Below are 15,664 nucleotides of genomic sequence, written 5' to 3' on the forward strand. Positions count from 1 at the left end.
GCTGAGGTATTTCGAACGAACGGAGGGGTGAAATGGAAGTGGGTTTTTTTTTTTGGCTGCTGCTGCATAAGCTTGCTTTCTTGCATCATAAGCCTCTGTTAATGCTAATGCTAAAGAGCCTTGTCGATCAATTCGGCCCAGGAGAGACTGTGCAAGGCTCTTTGGGTAGAAATTTTCTCAGCCTAGTCTGTGCTTGTTAACAGGAGAGACTGCTTCTACAGGGATGGGATACACTTAAATAGAAAGGGTGCAAGAATATTTGCTGATGCTATCGAGGCAGAGTTAGATGGGTCAGAAAACTGCTAGCTTGAGGGGGATACATGGACTAATAGATTAACAGTAGCCACTGGCAGAGGTAAAAGTGATTCTTGCACTACTTCTGTTGAAATGCAATTGAGCAACAGCCTGAAAAGCAAGGCAATGGAGATTTCCAGAACTGCTGGGAGTCATAGTGGAATAAGTAAATACATGGGCTGTGTTAGGGTAACTACGAGTAGAAACAGGTGCATGTATACTTGCATGTACACCAATGCTATGAGTATAGTTAATAAATTCGATGAGCTTGAAGTGCTAGTCAAGACATCAAAGGCAGATATTGTTGGGATATGAAACGCATGGTGTCACACGGCATAAGCTGTGCAGAACTGGAATTTCGGGAGTACATTGTGTAATGAAAGGATAGACATGACAGAAAGGGAGGAGGGGTTATGCTGTTAGTTAAGCAACACATAAAATCTAAGGAAGTGCATCCAATTGATGTTGGTGGACAATGCAATGTTGAGTCTGTTTCGTGTGACATAAGCACTGGGAGAGTAAAAATGAGTGTAGATGTCTGTTATAGGCTAAATGAATCTGAAGAGTATAATGAGCAATTGTGCAGAGAAATAGAGTGTAAACCCCAAACACGAGAGGTATTAGAACCTATACTACTTAGTACCGTGCTTGGGTTGGAGGTTGAGAAGACGAAAGAAGATATTTGTTGACATTGGTCTTGAACCTCTGTAGACTGCACTTTCCAGAAAACGGCAGTTGAATGAATAAACGAGGAAGATAAAAAGTTGGCTCTGTGAGTTTGAAGTTGGCCAGTAAATGGATGTTGTCTGTTGTCAGCACATGTTCGAACTGTTTTGAAAGAGAGAGCAGGTATAGAAGCCAATTCAGAAGAACAGTGCCCATGAGAGGCATGCAGCAGAAACAGTACGTCTATGAGACAGCGAATGGAGAGACTCTGTTAGAGATGAAACATTAATTAACCTAAGTGCCCTCTTATGAATGGAATCAAGAAGCCTGAGATAGGATTTGGGGGCATCACCCCAGATGTGGGTACAATATTCCATGGTAAGGCGGATTTGCGATTTGTACAGAGTGAACAGCTGTTTGGAAAAAAAGTAACACTGAGAGCAAAAAAGAAAACCAAGTTTTTTAGATGCAGAGGAAGCAATATTTGTAATGTGCTTGTGCCAAGAGAGAGAGATTAGAAGCCAGGGTAATCCCCAAAAGAGATATATCATTTTGCCTAGAAATTGGAGTGTGACCAAACATAAGCACAGGAGCAGAAGAATTCTTTATGCGAGATATAAGACAAAACTGAGCTTTAGAAGGATTGAAATCAACTATGTTATCTTTTCCCTACTGGAGAATTACCTGGAGATCAGCATTAAAGGAATTGGTAGCAGATTTTCGAAAAGTTGAAGCTGATTGAAAGAAGGTCATGATTGAAGCTCAATGAAAGACGTTCATTAATATACAAAAGGAAAACAATGGGGGAAAGAACTGAACCTTGGGGGACACCAGCATTAGTGGAGAAGTTAGAAGACAGAGAGCCATCTACCATCACCCTCAGTGAGCAATCAGAGAGAAAACTAGATAACCAATTACAAAAAACAGTTGGCAAACCATAAAATGGAAGCTTGTTTAGAAGACCTTTATGCCAAACACGATCAAAAGCCTTTGAGATGCCTAGAGCAACTGCTTGTGTTTCACCGAACATTTCCATTGAATTAGCCCATAAATGGGTAACATAAGCCAGAATATCACCAGCGGATCGGCACTGATGATATCCATACTGGCGATTGTTAACCAGACAGAAGCTTTCTAGGTAGTTTAAGAGTTGGCAATTAATTGATTTCTCCATTACTTTAGAAAGAGTAAAAGAAATTGCAATGGGATGATAATTGGAAGGGAGGGATTTGTCACTCTTTTTAGGAACTGGCTGTATACGACAAATCTCCAAGAAGGAAAAACACCTTTGGAATAAGAAAAAAGAACAGGAGTAAGTTCAGGAGCACATGTTTTGAGATCAAGTGGAGAAATACAATCGGGACCTGGAGCTTTCTTAGCATCAAGATTCGTCAAAATTCTTCTGATGGAAAACCATAGGCAACATTGAATGGAGCGTGTTGGGAAAGGTGAGAGGTGTTTTACCAAGATCATTGATACATCAGTTGAAAGAAAAATGGGATGCTAGCAGGTCAGCTTTATCCTTGGCTGAAGTGACAACAGAACCATCTGGTTTGGACAGAGGTGGGAGCAGAAATGGGCAAAAGTTGCGGCCAATAACTTTGCCAAGAGACCAGAATGCACGGCTGCCATTAGGGCAAGAAGCACGTTTTCTACTCTTAGACTGTTCAAACTCTAGTTTCGACTGATTAAAGACTTCTTTACAATTGTTGCGGGCTTTGGTGTAGGCAGAAAACGACACTGAAGAATTAGAAACAAGCCAATTACAATATGCAACGTTCTTCTCTTGAACAGCCCTAGCACATTTATTGGAAAACCAAGGTTTAGAAAAAGGATGAGATTTTAAAGTGGACTGTTTGATAAAGGATTCCATTCCTGCAAGGATAATTTCACTGACACGATCTGAGCAAGCGTTGACATCAGAAGTTGTGAAATAGTAATCTGAACAAGGAAAAGAACAAAAGAAATCTTGCAGGTCATCCCATTTTGCATTCTTGTAATGCCAAACAATACAAGATTGATAATACCCATGAGATAAAGGCTCCATTGGAGACGAGACAATCACGAAGTTGTGATCTGAATGCCTAAAAGACCTCTCACTTCGACCATGTATATAGAAGGGTTATTTGTGAGAAAAAGATCAAGCGTGTTGGCTGTATGATTAGGATTGTCCGGTATTCTTGTAGGTAAATGAACAATCTGTGCAAGGTCATTAGTAATTATGAAATCTAGATCATGATATAGCTTAGCTTAATTTTCCCCTCATAGTAATCCTCTAAGTTGTTTGAAAGTTTTGCCATGTTAATAGTGGTTCAGAGATTCTAATAACTCATGGGATTATAAATTTAAAAACTAAGTTATGGGCTTTAAAAATTTTTCTAAGAAAGCAAAGTGCACCTTCAATTCTATGCTTATCTAATTAAAATAAATTAAATGAAGTGAAAAAAAAGCTAATAGCCGCATACGAGTGACTTACGAAATCGTCTTCAGTTAGCTGTATTGGGGAGGGGAGAGCGCACAAGTGTGTTATATACAGGTTAGGTTCCCGAAATGCATTTCATTGCATGCGGAAACTTAATACATGCTAAATTCCAAATAGGGGAGAAGTTGCCGGGAATCTTTTTGTTTAATATGTTATGTTATGTGTGGCGCTCAAACCACTCAATGACGAGGGCATCGTTTTGAAGGATTTTATAACTGGAGAAGTTGGCGGGTATCTTTTTGTTTAAGCACCACACATCACTTAGCATATTAAACAAAAAGATTCCCACCAACTTCTCCCCTATTTGGAATTTAGCATGTATTAAGTTTCCACGTGCACTGAAATACATTTCGGGAACCCAACCTGTATATAACACATTCGCGCGCTCTCTCCTTCCCACTACAGCTAACTGAAGACGATTTCAAAAGTCGCTCATGCGCGGCTATTAGCTTTTATCTCACTTCATTTAATTTATTTTAATTAGACAACCATAGAATGAAAGGTTCACTTTCCTTTCTTTAAAGTCCATAACTTAGTTTTTAAATTTATAATCCCCGTAAATTATTAGAATCTCTTAACCACTATGCATTTGGCAAAACTTTCAACCATAAGCGGATTACTATGAGGTGTGAGTGCTGAAAAATTAAGCTAAGCTATATTTGCAATCTAGTCATTACATCACTGCACATAAGGACTCCTTAAAATATCATCAGTAATTGCAAAAGCCTCAACATCTCGACCAGCCGGCACGGTGTGACTAGAAAACTGAAGCCAGCTGGAGTTATGAACATTAAAATCACCAAGGAAAATTACCTCACTGTTAGGAAAGTGGGACTGGAGAAAGTCAAGTTGCAAAGAGCTCCAAGTGAGTTGTGGAGTTGGGAGAACAGTAGAGACAACAGATGAATTTGGCACAATGAGGTAGAGAAATTTTAAGCCAGAGAAGATCGAAAAGAGGAGATTCCAAAATTACCAAGTCTCTGACAGGGAATATTGGAACAGACATATGCACAAGTACTACCTTTGAGGCGAAAGGAATCATACAGCGAATAATTTGGGCAACTGAGATGAGCAGTAGTTGAATCAACCGATAACTGAGATTCTGACAGAAAAAGTACATATGGGTTTGTCAGACTGCTAGTGGAATTGAACATTGTTGAGATTACAGTTGAGACCATGTATATTTGTGAAAGGAACTAGGATGCGTTTGGGAGGTTTAGATCTTTTTGCAGATGTGCTTACTCTATTAATTTGACAATTCATGGTGTATTCAATAGTAAGAAAAAGCGGGGGGGGGGGACATGCTGTAGGCAGTAATGACATTTTTGGATATGGCGTCCATGTGGTAAGAATATACCCAGATTGTGACATAACGTGGACTCGACAATGGCCCCCCCCACATACACACTACTTGGACTCCCTCCAGTCACTATCTGGCAGAGTAGAAGTAGCAAGATTATACACTAGCTGATCTGGAAGCCCCCTAAAGAGTTACCAATAGGCTTGGTCTGGTGTGCTAACTAGCGGCCAGCCTGCGAACACAGTTTTAGAACTGTACCCTCGAAATGTAACAAAGATTGGATCTCGCCATGATGTCCATCATAACCTCAAAAGTTATCAGTCATACTCCATGATAGAAGAGACGGGGAAAGGTTGACCCGAACTTAGCTCTGAAGACTAAACATGGGTTCCACCACTTAAACCCTCCAATAAGCAAAGTGGTGGTATTGCACCGTTTGATGAGAGTCATCTACCACCTAGTATTGCCTAGTAACAGAGAGCGGCAGCATTCCTCCATGTGGTTTGGGTGCCACAACCCCACCCCTGCTTACATTGGTTCAAACCTTGTAGTCAACCTCAGTGTGCTTGTACATGTGAGTTTACTAACAGTCTCACCATTCTGAAAGTGGAAGCAGAGGATTTGGCTGTTACAAGCCGTCCAGATTTCACCGAAATATGCTCCACTTGAGTGTCACCTGAATGGCATTAGCATTAGCATTAGTAGAGGCATATGATACAAGAAAGAAAGCTTATGCAGCATCAGACAAAAAAAAAAAAAAAAAACCAACAACTTCCGATTCACCTCTCCGTTCATTCGAAATACCTGTCCAGCTGAGCCTTAAATTTATTTAAGCTATCAACTTCCACGACAAGGGATGGAAGTCTGTTCCACCAACCAACTACCCGCTGGCTAAAGGCAAATTTCCGTACATCTTTCTTTCCTCAATTTGAATTTATGCCCTCTCAGGTGATTATTCTGAGCAAGAGGAAGAATCCCATCAGAATTGAGCATGCTCAAACCATTCAAGGCTTTATACACCTCTATCAGATCACCTCCCCAGTGCCTAGTCTCGAGACACTGTAATTTTCAAAACTTAAGCCTTTTTCTTAAGAGCAACTCTTTGTTCCATTCACTAATCTTGTTGCCCTTCTCTGTACTCTTTTCCAGCAGCTCTACATCCTTCTTGAAATGAGGCCTCCAGACCTGTATACAGTACTTAAGGTGTGGCCTGACCACTGCATTATACAAGGGAATAATCACCTCCTTATCCCAGCTAGAAAAATTCCTGTATATCATTGACAAGACACCATGAGCTACTCTTGCAGCCCATCTAGACTGCTCAGAGAACTTCATATCTGCCTGCACAATTACCCCAGGTTCTTTTCATTCTCTACCACTGTCAGTGTAGTTCCACAGAGTTGATACGTTGCTCTGGGTTGCTGTTTCCCATACATAGCACTTTACATTTGTCAATGTTAAACTTTAATTGCCACCTCTCAGCCAATCTGCTCAACCTTTCCAGATCCTGTTGCAGCAGCATAGCGTCAGTAGTGTCCTTAACAACCCTGCCAACCTTTGTATCGTCTGCAAACTTCGACATTAAGCTTGATATACCATCATCAATATTATTTATAAATACAGAAAACAATAATGGACCCAACACTGAACCCTGAGGGACTCTACTAATAACATTAGTCCACGATGAGCAGTGTCCATTGTTACCACTCTCTGTCTTCTCCCCCTCAACACCCCTTTATCCATAGCAGCAATTTGCCTCCAATGCCACACTGCTTCAATTTGTGCAGCAGTCTTCCATGTGTAACAGTATCAAAAGCCTTTCTAAGATCCAAATATATAATATCAATGTTATTCCCTGCATCTAGTTCTTTTGTGACTGCATCATATTATCCAATCAAATTGGTCAGGCAAGACTTTCCCTTAACAAAATCATGCTGTGTCTGAGCTATAACTGAAGTCTTGTCTAGATGATCCTGCAGTGCTACTTTAGCCAGTGCCTCCATTAATTTTCCTGGAACAGAAGTTAAACTCACAGGTCTATAATTACTTGTGTCAGCCATTGATCCTCCTTTGTGAATTGGGGTCACGTTTGCACATCTCCAGTCTATGGGTACCTCCCCTGAGTCCAAGGAAACTCTCATAATTATTGCTAAGGTTTTGCTTACTTCCTTTGCTGCCTCCTTTAATATAACTGGACAGATCCCATCCACCCCAGGTGTCTTTCTTGTGTTTATCTTCAACAATTTCTCCTCCAATTTACTCTCAGTTTATTACAAGATTATCTAGCTTACTGCCAGAGTTGAATACACCTCTGGCATTCCCCTCGCTGAATAACTCCTCATGTGTAAATGTCAATGCAAAATGTTCATTTAGTTTCTTAGCTACCTGAGCAGGATCATCAACAGTTGAACCATTGATATCAAGTGGTCCAATCTGAATCATCCCCTTCCTTCTAGAGTTTACATAAGTAGAGAACTCTTTGCTGTTTTTCTTTGCCTCCTTTGCCAAAGATTTCTCGTAATCTGCCTTTACCTGCCTAAACTTCTTTGTAACTTGGTTACAGACCAGCTTATATCTATCATAGGCTTCTGTGTCACATGTTAATTTATATTTATCCCATGCATTTTTATTCTCTGCCATATGTGTCATTAGTTCATCTGACATCCATTTAGGCCTAAAATTTGAATAATATTTCTTAGTTAGTATGTAAAGCATAGTAGCTTCAAATATAAGTTTTTTGAATGCTTCCCATTTTGAATTTTCTCTTGGTAACATCATCAGTTGGTCCCACTGTATAGAATTTAAATACTGTCTCAGACCATCCTAGTCACCTTTACAAAAGCAATAACCCTTCCCTTTACCCCTGATGGTAGTTACCTCTTTGAGTAAATTCCACTTCAGCACACTGTGATCACTGCCACCTAGTGGTTCATTTATCTGCAGATTCTTAATGCATGAAGAATCACTACTGATAATCAGATCAAGAGTATTACTCCCTCTAGTTGCTTCCCTAACATCCTGATGTAGAAAACAATCATCCAATAAATCCACAAAAGGCTTAATAGTGTGTGAGTGACCAACCCACAAATTCCAATTAATATCTGGGAAATTAAAATCCCCCATTATAAGACTCTCTGATTTACTGGCCCACCCTATTTCCCTGTACAGTTTCTTATTATACTCATCAGAGTCATTAGGCCTACTCTCAATTTTAATCTCCCAATGCTTATATCACACCAAACTGACTCGACACTGCACTGTCCAGTGATGTCGACTGGCTTCACTTCCTTGGATTTTATTTGTTTCTTAACTAATAGCATAACCCCTCCTCCCTTCCTATCCTGTCTATCCTTTCTGTAGACGTTATACTCCCCAAATTCCAGTTCTGCATTCATTATGTCTGTGTGACACCATGTCTCTGATATCTCAACAATATCCACCTTTGATGCTTTGAGCAATACCTGAAATTCATCAAATTTATTTACCAAACTCCTAGCATGGTGTACACACAAGTATACATGCACCTGTTCCTATTCTTAGCTACCCTAATACAACCCATGTGTTTATGTGTACCACAATGACTCCCAGCAGTCTCTGAAATATCCTACATCAGGTTTTCCAGGCTTCTGCTCATTCCAATAGAAGCAGTCCAAGAATCACTTTCTCCTCTGCCAGTGGCTACTGTTAATCTATTCGTCCTTGTATCCCCCCAAGCTAGCAGTTTTCCAACTCACCTAACACTGCCTAGATAGCATCAGCAAATATTCTTGCACCCTTTCTATTTAAATGTATCCCATCCCTGTAGAAGCAGTCTCTCCTGTTAACAAGTAAAGACCAGGCTGAAAAAAATTCTACCCCTTGAGCCTTGCACAATCTTTCTAGGGCCGAATTGATCGACACGGCTCTCATCATATACTCCCTCCTATCGTGTCTGGGCAGAATTGCAGACACTTTCAAATTCAACCCTAATTCACAGTTTTTTCTTTTCAACAGTGCCCTGTACTTGCTAAGTAATTCCGCCGGTCTCCTACTCTTAATATCATTAGTGCCAACGTGTACAACTATATCACCTTTTGTGCCCTTAAAAGATGATATCTGCTCAATGTCATCAACCTTTGCTCCTGGCAGACAAAACCTGGTCCAGTTCCACCTATCCTTTTTACAAAGCATGTTCCCCATTTCCCTGACAATAGTCACCAACAACTACTAGTTCCTGTGTCCCAATATCAGTTACATCAGCGTTTTAGACTCCCAGGTAGCAAGTACAGCTTGTCCGGCATATCTGAGAGAATGTCTGTGACAACCTCAAGGACTACTTCTCTTATGCCTTGATAAAATTCTTGACACAAACAAGGCATCAATAAATTTTTCCTCCTGCTAGGGGGGAAAAGCTTATTGATGCTGTGTTTCCTATACCACTTGTTTGCTTGTTTGTTTGTTGTTTGTTATTTGGTTTTTAGGAGCATTAGCAACTAAGGCCGTATTGCTCCGGGATATGCAGTGGTCATTCCCTGACCTTTCCGCATCATCCGTATTTGGTGGTGACGGGCTCGAACCCCAGTCTAATCAAGAAGCGTGTGCTACACACTGCTGCTCCTTCCCACCTCGTTACAGAGGCGCCTTCCTATACCACTTAATCATATTGCATAATATACAGGGTGTCTCAAAAATATTGGTACAAACATTTAGGGAAGGTAGGTAACATCTAAAGGAATGTGAATCGCATAGGAACCTATAACCAGAAACGTCACCGTAAGTTGGTAGACAGCGCTGTTCATCAGTTCTCGAGAGGGAAAATTTCTGGTTTACTCATTCAAGCAGTAGTCACCGCATGAAGAGTATGCATCGATATGCGAACTGTGAGCTGGCAGACATGCACCTAGTGTATGGATTAGCAGAGGGCAATGGACAAGCCGCTCAACGAATTTATGGAGAACGCTTCCCAGACAGACATGTACCGGACCTCCATTTGTTTGCATTTGTGCATCAAGATTTGTGTGATTATGGATCATTTGGAAGTAACAGGAGTGGTGTGGGCAGATCGTGTTCAACGCGAACTCCTGCCGTGGATTGGCTGTGGTGGACCAATTGCCTGGTCCCCATGCTCACCTGATTTATCGAGCCTTGATTTCTTTCTGTGGTGGGGCCCTCAAATCTATTGTGTATGAATCGCCTGTGGAGACGGAAATGGATCTCGTGGCGAGACTCGTCTGCGCTGCTGCTACTGTCAAAGAAACTCCAGGTGTGTTCGACCATGTCCGCCAATCCATGCTGCGTCGGTGTCACGCATGCATCGCGTCTCATGGTGGAACCTTCAAGCATCTGTTGTAACATCACGAAATGCATTCATCTCATACTCCATTGTTAATATTATGTCAAATAAATGTTTGCCACTAATTACTGTCTTGTGTCATTTCTGCTTCCTGTGCCTCTGCTACTACTTTCCCATGACGTTTCTGGTTATGGGTTCCTATGCGATTCACATTCCTTTAGATGTTACCTACCTCCCCTAAACGTTTGTAGCAATATTTTTGAGACACCCTGTATATCCAATTTCACTAACAAAAGTCACCAGAAATAAATGCTAACTGGGGACTAGCATCTTCGGGTCCCCAGTTAGCAGTCCTACCAAGCTTGAACTAAAATGTTTTTAATTATCAATGACAATTTGTATGTAATAATTGAGATAAATAATACTTACAGTTGAATATAAAGATGAAGAGGTTGACACTAGAGATATAGCAGATCCATGCACTGAAAAACAGAATTCAATCCGTGTTATTTGCCTGTATAAATTGCAAATTCACAAGATTACAAATGAAGAATTTAGCTCACTATTCCCTCAAAATGTTTTAAGAATAATTTCAGATCAATCAGGGGTAAAAGGAACATCTAATTAATTAAATTAGTTTATATATATTATTTCTAATTTATACTAAGCACAGCTTGGATTTATTCAAGCCCGTGACTACTGAATACGGTGCTGTTTCTTGTATTCTGTCTATCTTGTGAACTCCTCTGACCGTTTGGTCGTCCCGGAGTATAAACAGAAAATTTATTTATTTATTTATATTAGATCCTAAGTGAAATGGAGCAGTTAGTATTGAAGCATAATACATTAATTAAGAAACTTTATATTCCTACTCCAAAGAAGAAAAATAAATTTTAATATTATTATTGCATTAAGCCTTAGTATGGCATTAAGTAATTACATTTAATACTTAAATCATGCCAAGGAATCTTAACACCCAGAGAAGAGCCAAAATGGCATCTTTCATGTTGTGTAAATAAGTCACAACTGGAGTGTCAGCTCTTATATCTTGCATATCTACCTGGCCACCAATGAGACCATAGCCTTTTGTTCTGATCAGTTATTAGATTTCTGTTGGCATGTTTCAGTTCCATCACTAGAAGTAACTTTTAAATCCTACAGTGAAGGACAATGGCAAGAACCCTAGTAATAAGTACAGATTTATTTTGCTTGTTTGTGATATTTTTCTAACACCTCTATAGTTTTTGGTGTGTGTGTGTGGAATTTAATTGTGCCTAAGAGACTATATTATTTATATACAGTGGAGCTTGGATAAATTAAAATTGATTATTTTGAATTAATTTTCTGCCCCTTGAAACTCCTCTTCCATATAATGTATGAAATTATCATTAATTCAAAGTTTGGCATTTATGTTGTTGAGTAATTTGAAGTCGGTCATGCAGTTTTTACATGAGGAATTTGCTTCAGCATACCACTTATTTGCCTAATTATGAATTTTTTTTTAGGATAAACACAAATGGGTGAATGAATTAATGTTTATTCTAACAAATAAACATAATGCAACTTGGGACAATATTGTTATGATGATCACTGGCCCCTCTATTCTTTAGTGATCACCATAATAGTATTCAACTCCTCTCCATATTTGAATACACTACTGGTAAACATGCTAAACTCGATACGTATACAAGCGTAATGCTCACCAAAAGACGAGAAGTGATTATTGAAACAGAAAAGGGATAAAGATGAAGTCTGAGCATTGCTCAAGGATGTGTAATTTTTCTGAACATGCTGTCCACTTATCTGAAAACTAAAGAGAAGATAATGGAACTCAGAGGACAAACAAAGGAAATGACTCAGGGGGACCAATCTTCCTCAAGTTGATAAGTGTGTATAAAAGTGGTTAAAGCAGGTACACAATACAAACATTCCACTGAGTGGGCCAATGATAGAGGGAAAAAGTAGAGGATTTTGCTAAAAAGTTGGGGTTCAGTAATTTTAAAGAAAGCTCAGGATGGCTGACATGATTTAAAGAAAGGAACGTTACATTTACACGGATTTGTGGTGATAATGGCTTACAAAAAAAATGTAAGCATTGCATCTCTAATTTTCCAATAGAGATCACCTTCATGAAATTCTTATTGTGTAAGCTTTAGACTAAGATAAACTGACATGTTTAGTAAAAAGGGGGAGGGGTATTGGATAATTGAAGATCAGGTAATTCAAAGTAACATTGCCCCTTCAAAATCAAATTATACAAGTTCCACTATATATATATAGATATATATATATATATATAGTGGAACTTGTTTTGATATAATTGATATATATATTTCCACAATATATATATCAATTAATACAATATATATATATATATCATACCATTCAATTTGTCATTTACAGAAAGAAAAAAAAAAGCTTTTGGCAAACCAGAGAATTCTACTACAAATATAATGGAGGTTATTACAAAGAGGATTAATCTCAGAAGCATTAAAGGTTTTACAGACATGTTAATTTTAGGTATAACATGCTTTGCACAGAGACTGTAGACTGAGGAACAAGCTACTGGAGAGTTCCCACTTGGCAACAAAACTACAAGGCTCTGGTAGATAGTTTAAAGAACTGCCAGATGAGCACATTAAAAGTGAGTTAAGCAAATTGAGTACTGTTAAACAGGTGGAGCAGAAGTTTATAGATCAGTACTCATGAATTTTGTTCAGCAAAGTAGTGAAGGAAATGTAGATGAAGAAACCAGCAACAAATATTATTCATGAAATGGGACACTGATTAGCACTTAACTATTGTGATGTGTAGAAAGTTTGTCAAAGATGCAGGATCATGCAGGAGCAAAGAGAACTCAACAGTGCTGTCAAAATCGGTGCTATAATTGAAAGTGGTTGGGCACATACTGAACTCTTGTAGTAAAGCTTGGATCACTCCACTCCGCACATCCATCAGCCCCTGTGCCCAAATCTGAGCTATAGGTTCCCTGCTTCTCTTGTAATTCTGCAACCACCCTGGAGAAGATATTGCCATTGTCACAGCCAGAGCTGGAACTATGGTAGAGCGAGCAGGGTTCCAGCCCCAGGTGCAGCATTTTAAGGGTGCACTCAAACAGTTATGTATTTTAAAATTAATATCGAAGATGCATCTGCAAGTGCGGAAACTATCAGTATTGCTCATAAAGTCTGCTGTTACAAATAGACTATCCATTTTTATACAGATTGGCGATACAGAATAAAATTCTTCATAATATTGACTGTGTAGATAAAGCATTGCAAGCTAAAAAGCTTTGCTTCTGTAACTCTTCCCAATTAATAAGCGGATTGATTAATACAATATCTCCAAGAAATATGGGAAAGTGAATTTCAAGATATTTTCAGATATGTTGCCACTACAGCAGAAAAAATGGATATACCAGCTACATTTTCAGATGAAAGAAGAAAAGAATGATACTTTATGAATCTTCAGATGATTTCAATTTATCTGCTGAACAATGATTTTCTATTGAAATTAAATACATTTTGAATGTTCTTATGGGTGACTTAAAGAAAAACAGAAAGAAAGAAATACAGCAAAGGCTTCTTTACTTATGCAAACACTAGAAAGACAGGGATGAATCAGATTGGTCCACTCAATGTTGGTGGTTTGACTGTTGATGATCCTGCTCAGCTACTAAATGATTTTGTAATAACAGAAACCAAAGTGGAGGAGATATTGTTGAAGTTAAACATAAAAGATGCCTGGGTGGATAGAATCAATCCAGTTATATTGAAGGAAACAGTGAGAAAAGTAAGCAAACCCTTACTTATAATTATGAGATCACCAGGAGAGGTCCCAGTGACTGAAGACTTTTCTTTTTATGAAAACACCAAACACAAGAGGAATTAGAACATATAGTACTTAGTACCATGCTTGAGTTGGAGGTTGAGAAGATTTTGTTGACATTAGATTTGAATTTCTCTAGACTGTAATTTTCAGGAAATATGTATGAAGGAAGGTTGTTCCAGAAAACGGCAGTTGAATGAATACACAAGGAAGATGAAAAGTTGGTTCTGTCAGTTTGAAGTTGGACAGTAAATGGATGTTGGCTGGTGGTGGTCGGCGTCTCCGTATATTGTTATTCTTTTTTGGTTTTTAGGAGCATTAGCAACTAAGGCCATATTGCTCCGGGATATGCGGTGGTCATTCCCTGACCTTTCCGCATCCTCCGTATTTGGTGGTGACGGGCTCGACCCCGGTCTAATCAAGAAGCGTGTACTACACACTGCTGCTCCTTCCCACCTGGCTACGGAGATGCCGGCGCCTCCGTAGCCAGGTGGGAAGGAGCAGCAGTGCGTAGTACACGCTTCTTGATTAGACCGGGGTCGAGCCCGTCACAACCAAATACGGAGGATGCGGAAAGGTCAGGGAATGACCACCGCATATCCCGGAGCAATATGGCCTTAGTTGCTAATGCTCCTAAAAACCAAATAACAAATAACAAGCTGGTGGTGGCACGTGTTCGGACTGTTTTGAAAGCGAGAGTGGGAATTACAGAAGCCAGTTCAGAAAAACAGTGCCCATGAAAGAATCTGTAGAAAAGGCATGCAGCAGAAACAGTACATCTATGAGACAGCAAGTGGAGAGATTCTGTTAGAGAGGAGTCATTAATTAATCAAACTGCCCTCTTCTGAATGGAATCTAGAAGCCTGAGAGAGCTTTTGGGGCACCGCCCCAGATGTAGAAACAATATTCCTTGGTGGAACAGATTTGCGATTTGTACAGAGTGGACAGCTGTTTGGCAGAAAAGTAACACTGAGAACGAAAGAGAAAACCAAGCTTTTTAGATGCAAATGAAGCATATTTGTAATATGCTTGTGCCAAGAGAGATTAGAAGTCAGGGTAATCCCCAAAAGAGATATATCATTTAGCCTAGAAATCAGAGTGTCACCAAAGATAAGCATAGGAGCAGAAGAACTCTTTTAGCGAGATATAAGACAAGACTGAGTTTTAGAAGGATTGAAATCGACTAAGTTGTCTTTGCCCCACTGGAGAATTACCTGAAGATCAGCATTTAAGGAATTGGTAGCGGATATTCGAGAAGTTGAAGTTGATTGAGCAGAGCAAAGTTTCTCAAAATGCAATGTGTTATCATCGGCAAAACTATGGATAGGATTTCCAGTCAATGGAAGATGGTCATTAATATACAAGAGGAAATGAGTGGGAGAAAGAACTGAACCTTTGGGGACACCAGCATTAGTGGAGAAGTTAGAAGACAGACAGCCATCTACCATCACCCTCAGTGAGTGTTCAGAGAGAAAACTGGATAACCAATTACAAAAAACAGTTGGAAAACCATAAGATGGAAGCTTGTTTAGAAGACCTTTAGGCCAAACACAATCAAAAACCTTTGAGATGTCAAGAGCGACTTCTTGTGTTTCACCGAACATTTCCATTGAATTTGTCCATAAATGAGCCATAACATAAGCCAGAATATCACCAGTGGATCGACACTGACAGAATCCATACTGGCGATCATTGATCAGATGGAAGGTTTCTAGGTAGTTTACGAGTTGGTGGTTAATTGATTTCTCCATTACTTTAGAAAGAGTAGAAGTTATAGCAATAGGACGATAATTGGATGGAAGGAATTTGTCATCCTTTTTAG

The 15,664-nt window shown here is 39.4% G+C and overlaps 1 protein-coding gene across 1 annotated transcript in view; it reads right to left on the bottom strand.

The window, feature by feature from the left end:
• The window catches only part of LOC150075004 (uncharacterized), a 1,344,778-nt gene that overhangs the window by 681,240 nt on the left and 647,874 nt on the right, over nt 1–15,664 (bottom strand). The window contains exon 15 of the mRNA XM_090389033.1: nt 10,444–10,496. Within this exon, the coding sequence (XP_090245159.1) occupies nt 10,444–10,496 (53 nt within the window). The remainder of the gene's footprint in view (nt 1–10,443; nt 10,497–15,664) is intronic.

The sequence above is a fragment of the Mastigoproctus giganteus genome, chromosome 14 (assembly GCF_048544385.1).
Source record: "Mastigoproctus giganteus isolate SK-2022 chromosome 14, ASM4854438v1, whole genome shotgun sequence".
In the NCBI taxonomy this organism is placed as follows: domain Eukaryota; kingdom Metazoa; phylum Arthropoda; class Arachnida; order Uropygi; family Thelyphonidae; genus Mastigoproctus; species Mastigoproctus giganteus.